This window comes from Vespula vulgaris, chromosome 6, assembly GCF_905475345.1.
Source record: "Vespula vulgaris chromosome 6, iyVesVulg1.1, whole genome shotgun sequence".
NCBI lineage: Eukaryota > Metazoa > Arthropoda > Insecta > Hymenoptera > Vespidae > Vespula > Vespula vulgaris.
Genome location: NC_066591.1, coordinates 446,630 through 462,640, shown reverse-complemented (window position 1 = coordinate 462,640; position 16,011 = coordinate 446,630). Strand labels below are relative to the sequence as shown.

At 52.3% G+C, this 16,011-nt stretch overlaps 1 protein-coding gene across 1 annotated transcript; it reads left to right on the top strand.

The window, feature by feature from the left end:
- The first annotated feature begins 6,063 nt into the window (after positions 1-6,063).
- LOC127064681 (protein Wnt-10b) lies at positions 6,064-15,991 on the top strand. Its single transcript, XM_050996121.1, has 5 exons — positions 6,064-6,197; positions 6,443-8,108; positions 11,235-11,488; positions 14,244-14,527; positions 15,070-15,991. Exons 2-5 carry the CDS (start codon positions 7,969-7,971, stop codon positions 15,601-15,603), a joined length of 1,212 nt encoding a protein of 403 aa, XP_050852078.1. The 5' UTR covers positions 6,064-6,197; positions 6,443-7,968; the 3' UTR covers positions 15,604-15,991.
- The last annotated feature ends 20 nt before the right edge of the window (positions 15,992-16,011 follow it).

Below are 16,011 nucleotides of genomic sequence, written 5' to 3'. Positions count from 1 at the left end.
GTTGTTGCATTGTAAGCTTTAAGGTTGCATTACACGGCGCATTGGATCGGGTTCACACGGAAAGCGCTTTGTCATAAGTACTCTTCGTTTCTTTCCCTTTGAAGACCGAGCCTTGAATTCGAGTCTTAAGAACGAAATGAAATCGAGAAATCGTGTAAAAATCCATCTCCTCGATACTTTAAATAATTTATCGATCTAAAGGGCAGCAGGAAGATCGTACGATCGATAGGAAAGGATAGGCTCGTGCTCGGACGCGCGCTGCGCGTCCGACGAAGCCAAAGGAGACTACGAGATAGGATGCGGTAGCGTGGGAAAGGGTCGAGCATCTTGGCCGCGAAACGAATCGGAGATCTGCTTGCGATCTGCCTGAGATCTCTAGTAGCAGTAGAAAGAAAAGCGACTAAGTACTTGGGATAAGTTAAGGACGCTTAATCGATTCGCGGATCGACGCGTTCCGACGTCGACCTTTAACACGGCGCGCGCCCGTTCCTTTCCTCGTTGCTACCTCTCGTACGGCTGTTCGCTTCGAAATCGAAGCGCGGACACCTGCCGCGAACGGCGTAGCGTAGATCAGGGAAGAGGAAAGAGATAAGGCGGTGCACCCGTACTGGTCCTTATCCATTTGGCCATTTAAACGAACCAATTAACGCACTCGTTAATTCCCACGCGAATTCGTTAAATACCCTCCTCCTCGTCGTCGTCGTCGTCGTCGTCGTCGTCGTATAAAGGGTAACGAAGCACGGTCGACTTGGGCGGCGATGGAAAGCCAAGAAGGGAAGATTGTCCGCGCAAATGAGTATTTACGAGGCCGGCTTGACTCTATATTATGCCTCATTTCGCCGTAGGATCGATTAGCTCTAATCGAGAAGTATAAACAAAACGTTAATAAACCTCCTCCTCCTCCTCCTCCTCCCTCCCCCTACCCCTCCACCTCATTCTCCCCAGTGCATCCTCGCGAGAAGGACTCTCCCATCCCTCCGCTCCCCTCTACCGTTCTGCTCGAACGTCCTCCCTTCGGCCGCCCGACCATCCTCGGTCGAGCGTATCACGAGGAGAGCCGCGACACGTGTTCCTCGCACGTGCTGCGCGAGCATGCCTGCGTCTACGAACGGTTCTACGCGATCGAGCCATCCGTCGTCGAGCCCCTTCGTCGTTCTTTCTTTACGTTTCTTCGATTATCCAAACGGAAGAGATCTTTTCGTTGATTTGTTACGATCTAACAAGCGGGAAAGAGGAATGCCGATAGAGGTAAGGAGAAGGCAGATAGAGACGGCGCATCGGTAGAGACGCATACGTGGACGGAGACACGTTCCTCCTCGCGGTATTCGATCGCACAAGGAGATCCACGACGACCCACGGAGAGAACTCCGATACAGAATAGAGCCTCATCATCCTATTTAATAATCGTACAATGGCCCTTTTGAGGACGATAAGATCGCGATCGGAGCGATCGCCTCGATGGCCTTCCATCGAGATCGATCTGTTTCTTTGTAATAACGCAATTAACACTTCTTTGTTCGATCGATTTTCGTCCCCGTGCCATTATACCTATACGTATGCGTTCGTAAATCGTTGCGAATGAACGTTATCGCGATGACTCTGGTTTAGTTCGTCTTACACGAGGAAAAAAATGACAGAAGAGAAGATATAAAGTATTTACAATATAGGTATTATATATCAAGTAATGGTAATATATATCTCTCCGTAATTCTTGGACACCCTAAAGTGCTTGATACACCGACGAACCTTCTCTTCGGTTGATTACGATCGTTTACGAGCGGTAAATCACCTACGTCTATCCCCTCCATCTACGTTCTTCTTCTCCTTTATTCGCGAAACGTCACGATATCCTTAATCGTCGAAACCGGTAGTAAAAGGATCGTTACTAGTCGTGACAAAGAAACCGCCACCTCGGTGAACAAACGAGCCAATAAAAGCATTTTATCGACCCCTTCCGTTTGTCCCTCGACGATAACTCTGTCTCTCTCTCTCTCTCTCGCTCTCTCTCGCTCTCGCTCCGTCGGACGCGCGTGTCGGAAGAGCCGAGCTTAGCGCATACGAGTTCGAAAAAGAAAAGCACTCGCGGCGAAGAGTCGTTCGAAGTCACTTCTAAGCGATGACACGCACCGTCATCCGCACGGCGTGGGTGTTGAGATCCTAATCGGACGGGCTCCGCGAGTAGTACAACGACGATTAGGCTTCTCCGCTCGAAGGCGAACGCACACGTACGCAGAGACCAGGCCACGAATACACGACCGGATCTAATCTCTACTCTCGTAGGTGGTTCCGAGATACCCATCGCGATCCGAAGGAAAAAGTCGGACAGCGGCGCAGGAAACAAAGTTTCTCGGTCCTCGACCGTTTTCGAGTACTCCCGAGAAAAGGTACGAGACTCGCGAGTACGCCCTTGTCCTCGAACGACGCTTTGTCAACTTCAACCCTTCGCGAGACGATCTAGATACATCCTTCGGTCGCGCTTTCGAGCTACGCGCGTCCACGGACAATCACGGAGACCGGTCGAGGATAAGAAAAAGAAAAGGAAAAGGGAAAAAGGAAGGAGCTTCGTGACCGTGGAAGATGTTTCTGCGGCGAGCTATACAAATTGTCGTTGACGTCGAATAACATTAATACGGGTACCTATTCGCGCGAGACCGCCCTCGGTGGTCGACGAGTCCCTGCGAAACGTCCGTTCAAAATCGTACCTACCAGGAACCAACCGGTGCCGTACCAGGACGATTTTCGAATCAATGACTTTGAAGATGGTCGATCGTAGGTGGACAGGTACGTATGTTTTCCCATTTAAATAGAATCCCCTTCGGTCGAACGTCATCGGCGAGAAATAAAGGAGGATTCGAAAGAAACGACGAAAGAAACGGGGAGAAGGGATAGAGGATGAGGGGGGGAGGAGGAGGAGGAGAGTGGCGTTCGAAAGGATCGAAGCCGTAGGACGAAGTTGGCCCGGGACCACCATAACTACAACATCGATGGGGAGTGCGAGATCCGACAGCTTCGGAGGTGGCAATGAGCCCGGGTCCCGCCCGCCGCCACACCCACACGCATATATCTTATTTTCCCTTTTTATTTATTCGGATTGCCGTTGGTCGAGGCAATCCACTCTTCGAATCCCTATGGCTGCGTCTGGTCCGCGTTGGCATAATAGGCGAGCACGGTGGCCTCCTAGGCCCTTCGGCCTTTCGCCGACCTCTTTTAAACTTCCACTCGGCGTCCACGGAATCGTCTCATTGTCCATCTCCCTGACGTTCCTGCTACGAACCTCTTTACGAAAAATACCCACGATCTTGAGAGAACGTTACTCGTAGTATGGCAATATAATAGAATGGTACAGTCGCTAAAAGCACAACTTTCGGACCTCGCTCGACCGTCGAGCCTCGTTTCCGTCTCGATGGAAATAAAAAGAACGCGTTGCGACGGGTCGGAAGATAATACGCTTACGGATCTTATTAGAAAATTATGTTTCAAAAGGGATGAGACTCGGTATACGTCCGCGCCGATACTTTCGTTACCAGTCGCGATTTCCTTCGATAAGAGGATCTGGCGCAAAAGAAAATTCTCAATGTCTTTCAAAGATCTCCTATGCGTGAGCGCGCAAGCGGAAAAAACGGCGAAAATCCTTCTTTCCTTTTTCTTTCTTTCTTTCTTCTTCTTCTTCTGCTTCCTCTTCTTCTTCTTCTTCTCTTTTCTTTCCGATGCAAAGAAAAGTAGGCTGACGAGAAGAACGGTAGGCCGACGGTAGGCCGTCGGTAGCGAACGGTAGTCGACGATGGTTCGCGGTAAACAGGCGGAACGTCTATGATCCCCGAAAGCAGATTATTCGGAAGGACTACTTTTAGCGAGTAAATCGATCATGCTCGGGCGAACATCGACAAGTGGCTTTTAGCGAAAACGACGCCGATGATCCAGAGCTAACGCGTATCTCCTCTCGATCGTGCGATCGACCGTTGCTATTTTGTAACGGATATCGCGTCCCGAAAAACATCGAAAGGAAAGAACGTAAACGATAGGAGTCTTCGAGAAGGAGGAGGATGAGGAGGAGGAGGAGGGGGGGGAGAAGGACCGGATCGGTTCCGGGGCTAAACGATCCTCTTTCGCTCGCGTCGCTTCGAGGAGAGGAGAAAAAGAAGGACGAGCGTCCGCGGGACGCAATGCTCACAATAGAGGTACCTTTTTTCACCGGAGATGCCTCGTTGCCCTTTCCGTCAAAATCGCGATCGAGAGGAAGGAGCGGAGGGACGGTACGATATAACGCAAACTAGACGCCGGACTCGACGATTCTCGTCGGCAACGGAATGGCGGACGATACGCGCATCCGTCCTTTATCTTTATCCGTGCCTACCAGTCGACGGATTTTACTCCGACAAAGTATCCGCATACTCTTCGCCCTTTCGTCGGGATCGATCGAGACGGGGAATGCACGTTATTAAAACATTCCAAGCAGTAACCCCAACTAGAATTCCCCCGCTTTCAACGATATTAAGTTCCCATCGTGGTTCCTCCGCTTTCATACCCGAGCCTACTTTTCCAATTAATCGGTTCGTTTCTCTCCCATCGACGATCTTTCTACCATTACCTTTCTATTCGGGAAAAGAGAAAACTTATATCTGGGGCTAAGGCGAACGAGGAGAATGGAGACGGAGTTCGGCTCGCGTCGCGGCTTGCTTCTTCCGTTCGTTCTACCGATTTCTTGTTGGACGACGAGCGACGTCTCAATTAAGAAGTCGAACGCGTCGGCCGAGGCTCAGCGGCGATTATCAACGATTTTCACACCGTCGTGTCCTTCGGTTCGGTCCTTCTTGCCGGGTACGTTTTTTCGTTCGGTTTCTTCCGCGTTTCTCGCCGCGTAATACCCCGTGAAAACGCGTCGTACCAAAATGAAGGGGCCGATCGATTACCACGCTTAGATCGAGGATCGCTTTTTTGCGATCCCGAATCGTTTCGCGAACTTTTAACGGATCGCCGTGCGATACGGGCGAAGGTACCGTATACTCTCATCCTCGTCTTATCGCGATCGAACGCCGAGAACGAAGAACCGGATTCTCTTTTCTACAAACACTGCCGCTCGTCGATGCGCGAATCTCATTCGTCTCGAGCAAAAAGTCAACTTTTACTTTGGCCCTTTAAAGAAGCAACCGCATTCTACTCGTTCGAGCGGCTTCCATCTCCTCTCTCTCTCTCTCTCTCTCTTTCCTCCTCCTCCTCCGCAACCCCCCTGTCCCGTGTTAGCAAGGACGTTACGTGGCACGGCTCGAAAGTCAGTCACTTTCGAATTTCCCGCGAAATCTCGAAGAAGGACGAAAAGAAGAGAGGAAAGAAAAGGAATTGGAAGAAGGGGATGCGAGGTGGGGGTGAGTAGGCGGAAGGTAGGCTAACGGAAGATAAGCCTCAATTACGTCGATCGACTCCTCTCCGAGGGATGCTGGGTAGGGGAAGATTCGCTCCTCCCACTCGTCCTGTCACGTGATCGACCGAGCCCAACTTCCTTCCTTCCTTCCTCCCTCGTTTCCCGCCTATTTCACTTTCCACCCTCTACGTCGAAGCGCTGCTTCCGAGGAGCGAAGTCGAGCGCGTGTCAAAGATAGACTCTTCGGGCGATCGAGAATAAGCCATGCGAAACGAAACGGGATGGGGGAGAGGGGGGACCGGGCTAAGACACGTCGATCCTGAGTCGATTCGAGATGAGACAAGGAGGAGAAAGAGAAAGAAGAGGAGGACGAGGAGGAGGGCGCGAGAAGGGCGCGCAACCTCCTCGTAGGCTCTCGATCCCTCTCGGACGGAGTTGCCTTCGGTCTCTGCCCCTTTGGCTCTGCGCTTCGGAGGGTAGTGGCCGACGCGTTGCGCCGCCGCTAGTACTGCTCCGGATGGTGGTGCCGATGGTGGCGCCGATGGTGGGGGTTCGTTGGTTCCTCCGACAGTCGAGAGCCCTCTCGTCGTTCTCCCTGCAAGAAGGATAGAGAGACGGACGGACGGATCGACGGTGGGTGGGTGAGAAAGGGTACGCGGGGCCGTGCGCACCGAGTTCGTCATAGACGGGCCGATCATCCTGACAGCTCTTCTACTCTCTCGTCGCCGGCGTGGCGCGCCGTTCTCGAGCGAGCCACCGATCCTCAGATTATCTCCGTCTCTCCGAGCTGCAACAGCGCCGACGACGCCAGCATCCGGAGAAAAAAAGCGAATAACGAGTGCGCGAATCTCGGCGTATCGCTCCTAACGATCCTCTTTCTTCCCCTTCCCTCCTCCACCTTATCTCCTAGCTCCTTTATTTTCGATCCTTCTCGATCTATTCTTCCCGCCTCTTCCTTCTCCTCCTCCTCCTCCTCCTCCTCCTCTTCCTTCTCCTCTTCCTCCTCCTCCAGCTTCTTCTACTTCTACTTCTACTTATTCGATTTATTTTCTCGTTACATGTCTCCTTGCCTCATCGTTGTAGTCGTCGTCACCGTCACAGTCGTCGTCGTCGTCATCGTTAGCGTCCTCGCTAAGTAAGCCGGACGGGAAGTTTGCATTCGACTGTTTGCACGAACGAACCGAGAGATAGACGCGCGGCGAAGCGCGAGCGCGCCCACGACAGAAAGAGTAGGAGAGAGAGAGAGAGAGAGAGAGAGAGAGAGCGAATGTGAGAGAGAGAGAGAGATCAAGGAGGAGCAGGAGGTGGAGGTGGGGGTGGAGGCAGAGGGAGGGGAAGAAGGAGGAAGAGAAGAGGAAGAAGGGAGTGTGTGGGAGGGAGCCGGAGGGCGACTTTTCTTTTATTTAAGCTTGACACTTCGCCGCGAGCGCACGCATACCGGAAGTGCGGAGCAATACGGTCGTCGTAGAAGCTCCGAGAATAAGTTTGGAAAAGAAGAAGAGGAAGAAGAGGAAGAAGCAGAAGAAGAAGAAGAAGAAGAAGAAGCAGAAGAAGAAAAAGAAGAAGAAGAGGAAGGAAAGAAAAGAAAGGAGGAGGTGCTCGTGCTCCGAGTGGTGCTTCTTCTCGGTCGTGGCGGTCGTGGTAGTGGTGGAGGTGGTGGTGGTTGCCGAAGGTGCTATTGCTTTTCCGGCTACTTTCGGCCCATCCAATAAGGGTGGAAGGAACGAGAAAAAGGACGGGCCGAGATAAAAGTTTGGAAAATATTTGACGGAAAAGGATGTTGCTACGCTCGTCCCTGTTTCCACCATCGAACAGGTGGACCTTACCTCCCGTCTTCGTTCGGACGTACCCTTCGTCGACGTTGCCGTCAGAGCTGTCATCGCCGTAGAAAAAGGAAGAAATGTCAAGGTGTTTTCAAGCTGCGACCAAGCTCGATCGCAAAGAAACGTACGCGAGTCACGTTAGACAAAAGTTCGAGCTGATTTGAAACGTTTGCTCGTCCTGTCCCTTCTAGCTCCTTCGTTCTTCTTTTCTTTCTCTCTCTCTCTCTCTCTCTCCCTCTCCTCCTGTCTCTTTCTCTCTCTCTGCCTCTCTCTCCTCGCTCTTTCAGGAAGGAGCACAAGTACAGTATTTTTGATCCAAAGATATAGAGAAATAGCTCTCGGAGATACCAAAGAGGAGGCTACGAAGAGCAAGGGTACGAAGCTCGAAGGCAAAAATCGAAGAGAGGCTTTCGAAGAAAGAGGGGGAGAATCGGCCGATCGTCGCAGGGTAGTTTTCGGAACGACCCTCGAGAAAAGTAGGAGCTCTCGAATCGGAGAGAACGTCAAAGGAGAAGCGCCGGTGCCCGGGGCGAGGAGGAGTCCTCGACGCGTGCCAGGCTGCTGATCACAGGCACCGCGCGCGCTAAGAAGAGTAAGAGAGCGTTCGGAGCCGTATCGGAGCGAAGCGGAGTTCGAGGGAGAGGGGATAGGGTAAAGCGAGGGGTCCTTCCGTTCGGGTGCTAGGGGTGTGCACCCCTGGACGAGGGCTCCCACTCGACTCTCTCTCTTTAAAGTGGGCAAAACGCGCGCGCAAAGAGAAAGAGACGTCCTCGGGGCGATGACAGGATGCCTTCGTCTCGACCAGCAGCAGGCCGTACCTACTACGAAGGACCTCCGGCTAGAATCGCGAGGAAAATCGTCGCACGAATCGCCGCTAGAATCGCCCGCACCGTAGCCCTTCTTCTCCTACTCTTCGAGCATCGCCGGTGAGTAAGGACTTTATCGCTAAATCGAGCCACGTGGCCCACCGACTCGACTCGTCTCGTCTCGTCTCGTCTCGTCTCGTCTCGTTTCCTCTCGCCACGTCTCGTCTCGTCTTCCCGACGTCTTTACCGAGCGCCGTTGCCTCGTCGTTTCTGTTTATTTAACGCTTCTGCGCGCGATACCGATCGCAATTCGTTCGCACGTCGCATTCGTAGAGAGAGAGAGAGGGAGAGGGAGAGAGATTAAATCCTCTTTCTCGTCTCTCGTTTACGTATCGAATTTCGGATCAAGCTTGCATTACGACTTTATTAAAGCCTCTCGATCAGCCCTCGATCGCTTTATATCCGCCGATGCTTGAACCTTCCGACGGCGTACTACTCCGCGCGTAAGCGCTGTTTTACAAGTATAATTCGTCCCAGTGGAATGCCGTAAGAATACGTGACGTTTGCAAAGTAAGGTTCTTTTTTACGGATACGATTCTTCCAAAATAAGTAGCGATTCGTGACCACGCTATAAAGTATAAATATCGGTATCGCTCGAAAACTCGTTCTTTCACCGGAGGCCGTCGTACGTCGAAATTGCGCTCTTAAATTTCGGCATCGATCTCCTTTCATTATGGAAATACATTGTAAGTTGTAGGTACTTTCGCTCGAAATTGGCGCAGGTGTCTCTAAAATCGAGTCGACGATCGGCGATCAAGGCGAGCGAGATTTCGAACATAGATAAAGAGCGTAAATCGATTCGTCGGCTTTTCCCATCGATCTTTCGTAGATTTAAGCGCGTTCCTGATCGTTCTCGGTAAGTCATCGATAGAGACGTCGACGTCGAAAGTGGTTACGCTGCTCCGAATAGTATTCCCGAGATCCTGAAATCCTTCTGTCTATGACGTATAGATCGTCGAAGCTTTTATAACACGAAGCCGATATAACTCGTGAGAGTAAGCGCGAGTCGTAGGATATCCGAGTCGCAGAGACATAGTTATTTGGCGCTAACCGAGCGACGTAGCTCTTCCTCGTTATGGTATCGAGAGAGTCCGATACACGTTCGCCGGAATCCCCTTGCTCGGGCCGACTCGTCGTAAATAATTGCACCGACTCGTGTGTCCGGTGCAGGACGCGAGAACGTGCGCGCACAATGTATGCGCGATGTACTCGCTACGGGGCATTGAATTACGTTCTCGACGATATAATAGTCGATAAACTGGTTCGCGCGACGCGCGTCCTCCGTCCGTTCTCCGCGCTACGACACGCGCGAACGTTATCCTTGGCTCTCCCGCTCCTTCCTTCCTTCCTTCCTTCCTTCCTTACTTATCTTACCTCCCTCCCTCCCTCCCTCCCTCCCTCCTTGATTCCTCGTCTTCGACTCGAACTAATTTCGCGACGTTCCTCGGAGAGAATAGCAAAGACCGAGCCGATAGCCGGCCGTTGTTCTCGCGAGTCGTCGCTAACGAGTTTTCTCTCGACCACGGCAAGCACGCCTGTCTCATGGCCCATTAAACGCGAAATTCCGCGGTGCGGCTTCTTCTCTTTTATCGAGCTACGAGAAAGAGGGAGGAGAAGGAAGGATCGAGTAAAACGCTTGCACCACCGACGCCATTTTGGATTCTTCGACGACCTTCTACGAAGATTATTCCTCGTATTCCTTCGCGAACGTGAAATAAAGGGAGCGAAGCGAGGGAAAAAAGGGAAAAGAAAAAGGGAACTATCGAAAGCGAGCAAGATTCGCGCCTCGTCGCGCCTATCCTATCCAGCGTCGACGCGCGGCGAAATCTCGGCAAAGGTTCTACGAATTCGATTCGTCCGTCGATCTACGACTCTTTATCTTTTCGAATCGAGCCAACGAACGCGCGGTATTTCTATGAGAATGACGGTAACGCAAAGACGAGTTCCTTAAGCAGCGTCTCGCTTGTCTCGCTTCTTGTGCGAGAAGCGAGACGCGAAGAAGGGACCGAGGTAGCGGAAGGAGAAGAAGTCGAGAGGTAGCAAAAGGAATCCGTTGATAGGCTCGACCGTCCGTACGGTGTCTTCGGCAATTTGTTGAGCGAGTTAAGATCATTAATCTGCTTTCGGTAGATCATCAATAGCGCGAAAGATAGCGTAGGGGCAAGGATGTACCGGTAATGGGAGCCCTCAATAACCTCGACGACCCTAAAAAGCCTCACCCTCCTTCGCCATCCTTTCCCACACTCCGCAGAAACCGAGTTGTCTCGAGCTCCTCGCCTTCTTCCTTTTTTACCAGCGTGCCGTGCCGTGCCGTGCCGTGCCGTCCTCGACATACCCCCTATTCTTTCCTTTTCTCTTTTTCTCTTACTCCGCACGGGTGCCATACGCAGCTTTTACTTCGGCAGAGAAGCTCCTCGGCTAATTTCTACGCGCGCATAAGCACCGAATCGAACCCGGATAACTCTCCTCCTGTCCCCCTCCCCCCGTCGAATCCAGCGCGCCGGTTGCCGCAAGAAATCATCCTCTCGAACGTTTCTCCAACTTTTTAACCATTCTCTTTCGACCATACCGTCCACGTCTGTTTTCCTTTCGACGATTTTACGAGACCGAGGTCAAGAGGTGCGAAGCGCTTTCAAAGAACAGATCATCGAGCCGCGGCTCCTTCCTCCTGCACGATCACCGCTACCGTCGTCGTAGCGATAACGGCCTTTGCCTCTCGGAAGAAGAGCTCTTAGAGCGTTATCTTAAGCGACGGCATCTGCCTGATGGTCGATTAATTAATTTCAACTTGGAGAGAGGGAGAGAGAGAGAGAGAGAGAGAGACAGGTGCACTTTCTCTTAGATTTTCCTATCTCGCAAGAGAATCCCATCGATCGACGAAAGATTCAGGAGCGAGCAACCTTCGCGATCGAGAATCCGATAAAGCGAGAGGTCGAACGAGCCTTGATGAGAGGAGAGAGGGGGAGGGAGGGAGAGAAAGGGTGGGTAGGAAGGAGATCACGGCATACCGCGATCGTAAGAGGAATCTCCGCGGCGGGACATTCCGTACGACCGAAATCACTCAAACCGATCGAACGCGTCCGTGGGAAGATCGGCTTTCTCGCGATTCCAAGAAATTGGCAAAGTACGAAGGCGATAAATCTCAAAGTGTCCCGTTAATAAAAAGATCTACATCTTCGTTTGCAGCGGCAGTTGTTTGATGAGCAATTCGGTGGACGATTGGGTTAGCGGCAGTGCGGTCGTTTGCAACGGAATACCTGGATTGACGAAGGAGCAACGTGAACTCTGCCACAGAAACCCGGACGTGACGGTAGCGGCTCTGAAGGGACTACAGATGGCGATATTAGAATGCCAGCATCAATTCATGTGGCACAGGTGGAACTGTTCCTCCCTCACCCCGAGCAGCAGAACGCAGCAGAGCAGCGTGCTCCTACAAAGAGGTAATAACGTCCTGATACAACTTCGATGCTCTAGCTTCTTAGAGGCTCGAAGAGGTAGAAAAGAGTCGAGAGACGCGAGATTTCGTTAAATCACGAGACCACGGTTGCGCGTCTTCCTCGTTGGCTCGTTGCTAACGGAGGCAACGAGGGCAGCGTCGAAAACCTGTCCCAATTCCATAAGAAGGTTTGGAGGGGGCCTCGCCACTGGACCAGCGTGACATATAAATTCGTCGTGGCGCGTACGTGCGCCGAAAGAGGAAACATATATCGTGTCGGACGAATGCGCGAGAGCGCGACATCGGGCGCACCTGACCTGAAAGCTTGAGCTCCGCCGAGCGGGAGGCCCTCGGACCAGCCTTCTCTCCCCTCGGTCCTCGCTCCCTCTCGTGCCCTCGCTCGCGCCGTCGTTATCTCGCCTCTTCCATCGACCCTACGATTTCTTACGGCCGGCTACGTCGAGGTGTCGATTCCCTCGTTTTTTCCTGCGTTACGTAAAACCATAAACCCGTCGTAACGAAAAGAGTAACGTGGAATTTCTCACCCGATTCTCCTCCGATCCGTTCTCCTACGATCGCCGTCGACGACGCAGGGAGACGACTCGAAAATAGAGTCCTCGTGCCGGCTCCCCTACGATCACGGGTCTCCCGATCGAAGCGCGGCGAATTCCACGAATCCAGGTAAACGGGACTTCGAGTCGCGGCCATTGCGAACGATCTTTGCTTCTTAAAGTCTATATCGTAGCTCGGCTCGAAGAACGGACGGTCGGCAAGAAATCCAGCGTGTCGAATTTCGAGTCCGGGAGCACGTCTCGAAGCCGGTCATCGTGCCGTTAAATCCCTCGGACACGCTTCTCTCTATTTTCTCATTCTTATTCTCTCGTTTCTTCCTTCCTTCCTGCCTTCCTTCCTTCCTTACTTTTTTGTGTAGAAAAGAAAGAAAGAAGAAGAAAAAAGAAAAGAGATGAAACGTCTAACGGAAAGGAACGCGCACAGCCCGCACAAGTAGATTTCGTCGATGAAAATCTCCAGTCTCCTTCCAAACGGAAAACTTCCTTTTCTACCAGCGACAGGATAATCCGATTAATTCGGAGAAAATCGTTTCGAACGCGAGAATTTACGAGGGTCGCGACGAATCGCAAGAAACGAGCGCCACCTGCGCGAGAAAGCTCCCTTCTAAGGCGATCGTCATATAAAAGGCAGATCTATCGCAAGGCCATTAATTAAGAAACTCGTTGCACCGGTTCGATCCGTACTCGAGGACGTTCTTCGTGGCGAGTCTTTGAGCCGGACCTCCCGTACTCGACGCTCCTACTCCCTTGCCCTCCGTATCTATTGAGTTATCTAAGAGCAGCGATTCGGGTCTGACGCGAACTTTGCCGAAGGGGATCGGCTCGCCATTCGTCACCGTGTCCCAGAATCGAGAAAGCGCAGAGCGAAGAGACTCTTTCTCTCTTTGTCTCTCTCTCTCTCTCTCTCTCTCCCTCTCTCTCTCTCTCTCTGTTGTCCTTCCGGCCGCGCTGTCCACGACGAGAGACGCACGGCTCTCGCAGGAGGATTTATTGCGAGTCCCCGTGGTGCGCACCTCCGCGATCTCGCGCAACTCGGACGATTATAAAACGGTTCCTACCAATATCCGTATATAGAGAAGGTAAGGTTCGATGGGCATCGCGTCCGAGCTTACGCGCCACTTGCCACTTGGAAATCTTTGCGATTCAAGGAAGACTCAAACGGAATTATTAATACCTGGTAGCGTTGGAAGGAAAGGAGACTCGAGAGCAAAGCGTATCTCTTTCCTTTTCTGGAATCTTTTGCATCCTCGTTCGTTCGCATCCCCTCGCGAGGGAGAAAGGAAAGAATCGTCTTCGCGGAGGAGGAGAAGGGGGGGAGGAGGAGAGCGCAGAGACGGAGTAGCAGCAGCGTGGTGCCTCATCGGGTGTCGAGAACGAATGCCACAAATCCTTTTAGGAGCGCCTTTAGCGCGTCTCCTCGGTATCTCGTCCTCATGAATACTGCAAATGCCGGTCGGCCGGCCGGTATCCATGGCTTCGGAGTAACTTCTCGAGGCAGGAGAAAGGGTAGAGTAATGTGGGCATTGTCGAAGGAGAGGAGGCCCCTTCGAATCTTGCTCGGGCAGGCAGGCAACGCTCGTGTGTCGTATCGTTTGTAAGTTGACAGCCACCACTGCGGTTTGACGGTCGGCCGTCCGTCAATCCGACTCCAAGGAGGAGAGCTCGCGACGACGGGAGGACCTTGGACGCGGGAGGGCCCGAAGAAAAACTGCGCTCGACGTCGCATCGCTTAACGAACGTCTGCCGAGGCTAGCCAGGGTGCTGCACGCTCGCGTCACTCCGCTTCTTGCTCTCTCTCTCTCTCTCTCTCTCTCGGTCTCCCTTTCTCAGGATCTATCCTCGAAAGGATCGCTAATGAAGGGAAGCGAAAGGTGCCGTTCGAGAGACGAAAAGAGACGAGCGCGCTCATACGTAGGACGGGCACGCTTCGTTTTGACGGACGGCTGAATAATCTAGCTTCGAACCGTTGTCTCGGGAGGTTGTCCGCGATCGCCATTTGTAACTCCTTCTACGGAAGCTCGTACTCCCTTCGCGAGAAAGGAGAACGTCCGCTTCGCGTATATTATCCTGGCTGTTTTCCGAGCGGCAATTTGCTAACGCGACGTGGACGAGGTACCCTCCAAGAATTCTCCGATCTTCGGCTTAGGTACACAACTTTGACGCCCATGATACGAAGCTCGATCGCAGGTTACAGAGAGACGGCCTTCGCTTACGCGATATCGGCAGCAGGAGTGGCTCATAGCGTGGCGCGCGCCTGCAGCATGGGAAGACTGCTCTCCTGCGGATGCGACCCGTCCAGCTACAAAGCGAAACCGCCGGCCAAGGCCAGGGGCACCCAATGGAAATGGGGCGGGTGCTCTCACAATCTCGATTACGGCATGGAGTTTTCGAGACAGTTCCTAGACTCTCGCGAGAAGGCCGGCGACATACAGTCTACCGTTAACTTGCACAACAACCAAGCAGGACGTTTGGTAAGACGACTATTTTTTCTTTGTCCTCGACGATCGATGATTATTTCTTACAACGAAATCACGGCCGTGCCGTCTCTTCCTCCAACCTCAAAGTTTTTAGCTTTTTAGTGGTCCGCGTTCAAACTCCGCCCATGACGGAAGCCAAAGCGAGGGTAGGGAGCACGAATGGAGAAAAAAGAGGAAGGAGGAGTAGAAGAAGAAGAAGAAAAAGCGTAGAAAGGAGAGAGAGAGAGAGAGAGAGAGAGAGAGAGAGAGGGTGGGAGGGAGGGAGGGAGAGGAAGAGAGAAGAGGACGGTGGGCTTCTCTCTCTTTATTCCTCTTTTCCTCGTTCGTGGTGCTCTCCACGCTCGCTCTCGGCCCTCGACGTTATTAAGACGAAGCCTCGGGCGGGACCACCCAGCCGTAGACTCATTAACTGTTTTGTACGCGACACCTCTTTGTCTAAAAGAAACCAAGTTAGATTCGCCGTTTTTCACGAGTCATGCCGTCGCTCGCGTACGGTCCTTTCTCGCATTTATATAAACTTCTGACTTGTGTTTCAGTCGGTAGCGAGCAACATGCAAGTGAGATGCAAGTGTCACGGCATGTCCGGTTCGTGCGAGCTCAAGACGTGCTGGAAGGTGGTGCCGGACTTTCGAATAGTCGGCAAGACGCTCAAAGATCGTTTCAGAAACGCCGTCCTGGTCGCGCAGAGCAATCTCGGAAGCGTCACGCCGTTGGCCAGAGCAAGAGGATCGAGGAGAAGAAGACCGGATCGTCAGAGACAGAGGAAGCATCGGGAGAGAGGAGCCGGGCGCAAAAGGAAACCGCGGGATCTCGCGAAGCAGCTCTTTTATTATCAAAAGTCGCCAAACTTTTGCGAAAGGGATCCTGCCGCGGACATTCCCGGCACGGCCGGACGTAGGTGCAACAAGACGAGCTCCGCCGGGGACGGTTGCGGCAGCCTATGCTGCGGAAGAGGTTACAACGTCGTCAGGCAAAGGCGCACCGAAAGGTGCAGGTGCAAGTTTCATTGGTGCTGCTACGTTCAGTGTCAGAATTGCACCGTCGAAGAGTGGATCACCGTTTGCAAGTGAAACTCTAACCGAGTCGTCCTGTTGCGAACTATGCGCGCGAAACTACCTTTGGATTTTCAGAGCCAATTTCGTTCGAAGCCGATTCCGATGCGATTTAACGGATCCGCGATCCACCCCGACCGTCGTCGCGAATTACATTAGACATAAACAAAATCATCGTAGATCGTAAGAAAACTTTTAATTTATTTATATCGACGTTCTATTTAATTAATATTTAACTTTAACTTCCAACCCACTCTACACCTCCGTCGCAGTATTATTAGAATCAAGCCGTATGCGCGCGTTCGTGCGAGAGAACGCGCGCGTACATTATATACGATTTAATTATACGCGTACAATAAAGAGAGTTCCTGTAATCCTCATCTAGCTCATTTGCTTTATCCCTCGGATCCGACGTATCTGAAAAAT

Excerpts from the sequence above, each read along its gene's own strand:
- LOC127064681 (XM_050996121.1), top strand. The coding sequence starts at position 7,969 with ATGCCTTCGTCTCGACCAGCAGCAGGCCGTACCTACTACGAAGGACCT. Across the intron at positions 8,109-11,234 it reads CTACTCTTCGAGCATCGCCG|CGGCAGTTGTTTGATGAGCA; the intron begins GTGAGTAAGGAC and ends CTTCGTTTGCAG. Across the intron at positions 14,528-15,069 it reads ACAACCAAGCAGGACGTTTG|TCGGTAGCGAGCAACATGCA; the intron begins GTAAGACGACTA and ends CTTGTGTTTCAG.